Source organism: Palaemon carinicauda, chromosome 29 (assembly GCF_036898095.1).
Source record: "Palaemon carinicauda isolate YSFRI2023 chromosome 29, ASM3689809v2, whole genome shotgun sequence".
NCBI lineage: Eukaryota > Metazoa > Arthropoda > Malacostraca > Decapoda > Palaemonidae > Palaemon > Palaemon carinicauda.
Window position 1 is genome coordinate 74,888,776 of NC_090753.1, and position 8,426 is coordinate 74,897,201.

General features: G+C 50.5%; 1 protein-coding gene across 1 annotated transcript in view; it reads right to left on the reverse strand.

Annotated features, from left to right (window-relative positions):
* Nucleotides 1-3,034: 3,034 nt before the first annotated feature.
* The window catches only part of LOC137622666 (putative uncharacterized protein DDB_G0290521), a 5,815-nt gene continuing 423 nt past the window's right edge, over nt 3,035-8,426 (reverse strand). Inside the window, exon 2 of the mRNA XM_068353264.1 lies at nt 3,035-3,298. Coding sequence (XP_068209365.1) covers nt 3,035-3,298 — 264 coding nt within the window. The remainder of the gene's footprint in view (nt 3,299-8,426) is intronic.

The window sequence follows — 8,426 nt, forward strand, 5'->3', positions numbered from 1 at the left end:
AATATGCATGTATGCGGTTGCCTGTATATTGCACAGGGCATAGATGCATATTATCTATTTGCGGGGACGTAGACGAGAGAGAGAGAGAGAGAGAGAGAGAGAGAGAGAGAGAGAGAGAGAGGAGAGAGAGAGAGAGAGAGATAAGATGCCAACGCTTGATCGGTCAGATTAAAACGCGAAAGGAATCTGCCGAGATTCATCGACTTCTGGAGGAGGAGGAAGAGGCCCTTGAGGACAGAACCTTTGTGCCAGAGGTGTTCCGAGGTCAGGTCAAGGGGCTTGTTGGACTTCCGGGGTTGTTATCGACTGCTGTTCTCTCAGGATCCTAGATACTGTTCACATGCCAACGTAACCCGGAATTTGTGAAGTCTACGTATGAGCTAAATCCGAGGAATTATGTGTAAACTGTTTTTCAGTTTGATCTGCAAATTATTAACCATTTCTTCATCAATATTATTGGTATTGATATTATTATTAATTAGATAGTTATTTATATAAAAAAATGAAACGTGGCATTGTTCTTTTTTTCTGGATTTATTTACTGTTTGTATATCCAGTTCTTCTTTAAAGTGCATCTGCAAAATGTTAGCAATTTCTTTATAAATATCGTTAGTATTATCATCAATTAATTGATTAATTAATTGAAAAAAAAAGATAAAACATATTGTTGATATCAGCTTCACCTGCTAAAAAAAATCTTCTTTAAAGCGCGTTTGCAAAATATTAGCAATTTTTTCATAAATATTGCTATTAATGTTATGAATTATTAAGTAGTTAAAGAATGAGATAGAACGTTTTGTTGATATCAACTGAAACCACAAAAAAAAAAAAAAAAAAAAAAAAAAGCGTTCAGCGAATAAGAATTATTTCGTGTTTATATTCACGAGGAATAATGTTCAAACTTCAAGGGAAGGATAAAAGACGGAATATTATATATGCCATTTGATTACAGAGGAAACCTTCCTTTCATCTGGAATTTAATTAGATGCAAATGGGACGCAGACGTTTCCCAATAGCCATCATTAATGGATTTTTAGGTTGAATGGGAAAGAAATGATTGAGAGAGTGAAAATGTTCGTTTTGCTTTGATGAGGAGGATGGTGGGGGTGTAGCAGTGGGACTTTGGATGGTGTGGGTATAGCGTTGGGACTTTGGATGGTGTTGGTGTAGCACTGGGACTCTGGATGGTGTGGGTATAGCAGTGGGACTTTGGATGGTGTGGGTATAGCAGTGGGACTTTGGATGTTAGGGGTGTAGCAGTGGAACTCTGGATGGTGTGGGTATAGCAGTGGGACTTTGGATGGTAGGGGTGGAGCAGTGGGACTCTGGATGGTGTGGGTATAGCAGTGGGACTTTGGATGGTGTGGGTATAGCAGTGGGACTTTGGATGTTAGGGGTGTAGCAGTGGAACTCTGGATGGTGTGGGTATAGCAGTGGGACTTTGGATGTTAGGGGTGTAGCAGTGGAACTCTGGATGGTGTGGGTATAGCAGTGGGACTTTGGATGTTAGGGGTGTAGCAGTGGGACTCTGGATGGTGTGGGTATAGCAGTGGGACTTTGGATGGTAGGGGTGGAGCAGTGGGACTCTGATGGTGTGGGTATAGCAGTGGGACTTTGGATGGTAGGGGTGTAGCAGTGGGACTCTGGATGGTGTGGGTATAGCAGTGGGACTTTGGATGGTGTGGGTATAGCAGTGGGACTTTGGATGGTAGGGGTGGAGCAGTGGGACTTTGGATGGTGTTGGTTTAGCAGTGGGACTTTGGATGTTAGGGGTGTAGCAGTGGGACTCTGGATGGTGTGGGGTATAGCAGTGGGACTTTGGATGGTAGGGGTGTAGCACTGGGACTCTGGATGGTGTGGGTATAGCAGTGGGACTTTGGATGGTAGGGGTGTAGCAGTGGGACTCTGGATGGTGTGGGTATAGCAGTGGGACTTTGGATGGTAGGGGTGTAGCAGTGGGACTTTGGGTGGTGTGGGTATAGCAGTGGGACTTTGGATGGTAGGGGTGTAGCAGTGGGACTCTGGATGGTGTGGTATAGCAGTGGGACTATGGATGGTGTGGGTATAGCAGTTGGACTTTGGATGGTGTGGGTGTAGCAGTGAGACTTTGGATGGTGTTGGTGTAGCACTGGGACTCTGGATGGTGTGGATATAGCAGTGGGACTTTGGATGGTAGGGGTGTAGCAGTGGGACTTAGGATGGTGTTGGTGTAGCAGTGGGACTTTGGATGGTGTGGGGTATAGCAGTGGGACTATGGATGGTGTGGGTATAGCAGTTGGACTTTGGATGGTAGGGGTGTAGCACTGGGACTCTGGATGGTGTGGGTATAGCAGTGGGACTTTGGATGGTAGGGGTGTAGCACTGGGACTCTGTATGGTGTGGGTATAGCAGTGGGACTATGGATGGTGTGGGTATAGCAGTTGGACTTTGGATGGTGTGGGTGTAGCAGTGGGACTTTGGATGGTGTTGGTGTAGCACTGGGACTCTGGATGGTGTGGGTATAGCAGTGGGACTTTGGATGGTGTTGGTGTAGCACTGGGACTCTGGATGGTGAGGGTATAGCAGTGGGACTTTGGATGGTAGGGGTGTAGCAGTGGGACTTAGGATGGTGTTGGTGTAGCAGTGGGACTTTGGATGGTGTTGGTGTAGCAGTGGAACTCTGGATGGTGTGGGTATAGCAGTGGGACTTTGGATGGTAGGGGTGTAGCACTGGGACTCTGGTTGTGTGGGTATAGCAGTGGGACTATGGATGGTGTGGGTATAGCAGTTGGACTTTGGATGGTGTGGGTGTAGCAGTGGGACTTTGGATGGTGTTGGTGTAGCACTGGGACTCTGGATGGTGTGGGTATAGCAGTGGGACTTTGGATGGTAGGGGTGTAGCAGTGGGACTTAGGATGGTGTTGGTGTAGCAGTGGGACTTTGGATGGTGTTGGTGTAGCAGTGGAACTCTGGATGGTGTGGGTATAGCAGTGGGACTTTGGATGGTAGGGGTGTAGCACTGGGACTCTGGATGGTGTGGGTATAGCAGTGGGGACTATGGATGGTGTGGGTATAGCAGTGGGACTTTGGATGGTGTGGGTGTAGCAGTGAGACTTTGGATGGTGTTGGTGTAGCACTGGGACTTTGGATGGTGTGGGTATAGCAGTGGGACTTTGGATGGTGTTGGTGTAGCAGTGGGACTTTGGATGGTGTGGGTGTAGCAGTGGGACTTTGGATGGTGTTGGTGTAGCACTGGGACTTTGGGATGGTGTGGGTGTAGCAGTGGGACTTTGGATGGTGTTGGTGTAGCACTGGGACTCTGGATGGTGTGGGTATAGCAGTGGGACTTTGGATGGTAGGGGTGTAGCAGTGGGACTTAGGATGGTGTTGGTGTAGCAGTGGGACTTTGGATGGTGTTGGTGTAGCAGTGGAACTCTGGATGGTGTGGGTATAGCAGTGGGACTTTAGATGGTAGGGGGTGTAGCACTGGGACTCTGGATGGTGTGGGTATAGCAGTGGGACTTTGGATGGTGTTGGTGTAGCACTGGGACTCTGGATGGTGTGGGTATAGCAGTGGGACTTTGGATGGTAGGGGTGTAGCAGTGGGACTTAGGATGGTGTTGGTGTAGCAGTGGGACTTTGGATGGTGTTGTGTAGCAGTGGAACTCTGGATGGTGTGGGTATAGCAGTGGGACTTTGGATGGTAGGGGTGTAGCACTGGGACTCTGGATGGTGTGGGTATAGCAGTGGGACTTTGGATGGTGTTGGTGTAGCACTGGGACTCTGGATGGTGTGGGTATAGCAGTGGGACTTTGGATGGTGTGGGTATAGCAGTGGGACTTTGAATGTTAGGGGTGTAGTAGTGGAACTCTGGATGGTGTGGGTATAGCAGTGGGACTTTGGATGGTAGGGGTGGAGCAGTGGGACTCTGGATGGTGTGGGTATAGCAGTGGGACTTTGGATGGTGTGGGTATAGCAGTGGGGACTTTGGATGTTAGGGGTGTAGCAGTGGAACTCTGGATGGTGTGGGTATAGCAGTGGGACTTTGGATGGTAGGGGTGTAGCACTGGGATTCTGGATGGTGTGGGTATAGCAGTGGGACTATGGATGGTGTGGGTATAGCAGTTGGACTTTGGATGGTGTTGGTGTAGCACTGGGACTCTGGATGGTGTGGGTATAGCAGTGGGACTATGGATGGTGTGGGTATAGCAGTGGGACTTTGGATGGTGTGGGTGTAGCAGTGGGACTTTGGATGGTGTTGGTGTAGCACTGGGACTTTGGATGGTGTGGGTGTAGCAGTGGGACTTTGGATGGTGTTGGTGTAGCACTGGGACTCTGGATGGTGTGGGTATAGCAGTGGGACTTTGGATGGTAGGGGTGTAGCAGTGGGACTTAGGATGGTGTTGGTGTAGCAGTGGGACTTTGGATGGTGTTGGTGTAGCAGTGGAACTCTGGATGGTGTGGGTATAGCAGTGGGACTTTGGATGGTAGGGGTGTAGCACTGGGACTCTGGATGGTGTTCGTGTAGCAGTGGAACTCTGGATGGTGTGGGTATAGCAGTGGGACTTTGGATGGTAGGGGTGTAGCAGTGGGACTCTGGATGGTGTGGGTATAGCAGTGGGACTTTGGATGGTGTTGGTGTAGCACTGGGACTCTGGATGGTGTGGGTATAGCAGTGGGACTTTGGATGGTAGGGGTGTAGCAGTGGGACTTAGGATGGTGTTGGTGTAGCAGTGGGACTTTGGATGGTGTTGGTGTAGCAGTGGAACTCTGGATGGTGTGGGTATAGCAGTGGGACTTTGGATGGTAGGGGTGTAGCACTGGGACTCTGGATGGTGTGGGTATAGCAGTGGGACTATGGATGGTGTGGGTATAGCAGTGGGACTTTGGATGGTGTGGGTATAGCAGTGGGACTTTGGATGGTGTTGGTGTAGCACTGGGACTTTGGATGGTGTGGGTATAGCAGTGGGACTTTGGATGGTAGGGGTGTAGCAGTGGGACTTAGGATGGTGTTGGTGTAGCAGTGGGACTTTGGATGGTGTTAGTGTAGCAGTGGAACTTTGGATGGTGTGGGTATAGCAGTGGGACTTTGGATGGTAGGGGTGTAGCACTGGGACTCTGGATGGTGTGGGTATAGCAGTGGGACTATGGATGGTGTGGGTATAGCAGTTGGACTTTGGATGGTGTGGGTGTAGCAGTGGGACTTTGGATGGTGTTGGTGTAGCAGTGGGACTCTGGATGGTGTGGGTATAGCAGTGGGACTTTGGATGGTAGGGGTGTAGCAGTGGGACTTAGGATGGTGTTGGTGTAGCAGTGGGACTTTGGATGGTGTGGGTATAGCAGTGGGACTTTGGATGGTAGGGGTGTAGCAGTGGGACTCTGGATGGTGTGGGTATAGCAGTGGGACTTTGGATGGTGTGGGTATAGCAGTGGGACTCTGGATGGTGTGGGTATAGCAGTGGGACTCTGGATGGTGTGGGTATAGCAGTGGGACTTTGGATGGTGTGGGTGTAGCATTGGGACTTTGGATGGTGTTGGTGTAGCACTGGGACTCTGGATGGTGTGGGTATAGCAGTGGGACTTTGGATGGTGGGGTGTAGCAGTGGGACTTAGGATGGTGTTGGTGTAGCAGTGGGACTTTGGATGGTGTGGGTATAGCAGTTGGGACTTTGGATGGTGTGGGTGTAGCAGTGGGACTTAGGATGGTGTTGGTGTAGCAGTGGGACTTTGGATGGTGTGGGTATAGCAGTGGGACTTTGGATGGTAGGGGTGTAGCAGTGGGACTTAGGATGGTGTTGGTGTAGCAGTGGGACTTTGGATGGTGTGGGTGTAGCAGTGGGACTTTGGATGGTGATGGTGTAGCAGTGGAACTTAGGATGGTGTTGGTGTAGCAGTGGGACTTTGGATGGTGTGGTGTAGCAGTGGAACTTTGGATGGTGTGGGTATAGCAGTGGAACTTTGGATGGTGTTGGTGTAGCAGTGGGACTTTGGATGGTGTGGGTGTAGCAGTGGAACTTTGGATGGTGTGGGTATAGCAGTGGGACTTTGGATGGTGTTGGTGTAGCAGTGGACTTTGGATGGTGTGGGTGTAGCAGTGGGACTTTGGATGGTGTGGGTATAGCAGTGGGACTTTGGATGGTGTTGGTGTAGCAGTGGAACTTTGGATGGTGTGGGTATAGCAGTTGGACTTTGGATGGTGTGGGTGTAGCAGTGGGACTTTGGATGGTGTTGGTGTAGCAGTGGACTTTGGATGGTGTTGGTGTAGCAGTGGACTTTGGATGGTGTTGGTGTAGCAGTGGGACTTTGGATGGTGTGGGTGTAGCAGTGGGACTTAGGATGGTGTTGGTGTAGCAGTGGGACTTTGGATGGTGTGGGTATAGCAGTGGGACTTTGGATGGTAGGGGTGTAGCAGTGGGACTTAGGATGGTGTTGGTGTAGCAGTGGGACTTTGGATGGTGTGGGTATAGCAGTGGGACTTTGGATGGTGTGGGTGTAGCAGTGGGACTTAGGATGGTAGGGGTGTAGCAGTGGGACTTAGGATGGTGTTGGTGTAGCAGTGGGACTTTGGATGGTGTGGGTGTAGCAGTGGGACTTGGATGGTAGGGGTGTAGCAGTGGGACTTAGGATGGTGTTGGTGTAGCAGTGGGACTTTGGATGGTGTGGGTATAGCAGTGGGACTTTGGATGGTAGGGGTGTAGCAGTGGGACTTTGGATGGTGTGGGTATAGCAGTGGGACTTTGGATGGTGTGGGTATAGCAGTGGGACTTTGGATGGTAGGGGTGTAGCAGTGGGACTTTGGATGGTGTTGGTGTAGCAGTGGGACTTTGGATGGTGTGGGTATAGCAGTGGGACTTTGGATGGTGTGGGTATAGCAGTGGGACTTTGGATGGTGTTGGTATAGCAGTGGGACTTTGGATGGTGTGGGTATAGCAGTGGGACTTTGGATGGTGTGGGTATAGCAGTGGGACTTTGGATGGTGTTGGTGTAGCAGTGGGACTTTGGATGGTGTGGGTATAGCAGTGGGACTTTGGATGGTGTTGGTGTAGCAGTGGGACTTAGGATGGTGTTGGTGTAGCAGTGGGACTTTGGATGGTGTGGGTGTAGCAGTGGGACTTTGGATGGTGGGGTGTAGCAGTGGGACTTAGGATGGTGTTGGTGTAGCAGTGGGACTTTGGATGGTGTGGGTATAGCAGTGGGACTTTGGATGGTGTTGGTGTAGCACTGGGACTCTGGATGGTGTGGGTATAGCAGTGGGACTTTGGATGGTAGGGGTGTAGCAGTGGAACTTTGGATGGTGTTGGTGTAGCACTGGGACTCTGGATGGTGTGGGTATAGCAGTGGGACTTTGGATGGTAGGGGTGTAGCAGTGGAACTTTGGATGGTGATGGTGTAGCAGTGGGACTTAGGATGGTGTTGGTGTAGCAGTGGGACTTTGGATGGTGTTGGTGTAGCAGTGGACTTTGGATGGTGTGGGTGTAGCAGTGGGACTTTGGATGGTGGGGTGTAGCAGTGGGACTTTGGATGGTGTTGGTGTAGCAGTGGGACTTTGGATGGTGTTGGTGTAGCAGTGGGACTTTGGATGGTGTGGGTGTAGCAGTGGGACTTAGGATGGTGTTGGTGTAGCAGTGGGACTTTGGATGGTGTGGGTATAGCAGTGGGACTTTGGATGGTAGGGGTGTAGCAGTGGGACTTAGGATGGTGTTGGTGTAGCAGTGGGACTTTGGATGGTGTGGGTATAGCAGTGGGACTTTGGATGGTGTGGGTGTAGCAGTGGGACTTTGGATGGTAGGGTGTAGCAGTGGGACTTAGGATGGTGTTGGTGTATAGCAGTGGGACTTTGGATGGTGTGGGTGTAGCAGTGGGACTTTGGATGGTAGGGGTGTAGCAGTGGGACTTAGGATGGTGTTGGTGTAGCAGTGGGACTTTGGATGGTGTGGGTATAGCAGTGGGTTTGGATGGTGTGGGTATAGCAGTGGGACTTTGGATGGTAGGGGTGTAGCAGTGGGACTTTGGATGGTGTGGGTATAGCAGTGGGACTTTGGATGGTGTGGGTATAGCAGTGGGACTTTGGATGGTGTGGGTGTAGCAGTGGGACTTTGGATGGTAGGGGTGTAGCAGTGGGACTTTGGATGGTGATGGTGTAGCAGTGGAACTTTGGATGGTGTTGGTGTAGCAGTGGGACTTTGGATGGTGTTGGTGTAGCAGTGGGACTTTGGATGGTGATGGTGTAGCAGTGGAACTTTGGATGGTGTGGGTATAGCAGTGGGACTTTGGATGGTGTTGGTGTAGCAGTGGGACTTTGGATGGTGTGGGTGTAGCAGTGGAACTTTGGATGGTGTGGGTATAGCAGTGGGACTTTGGATGGTGTTGGTGTAGCAGTGGGACTTTGGATGGTGTGGGTATAGCAGTGGGACTTTGGATGGTAGGGGTGTAGCAGTGGGACTTAG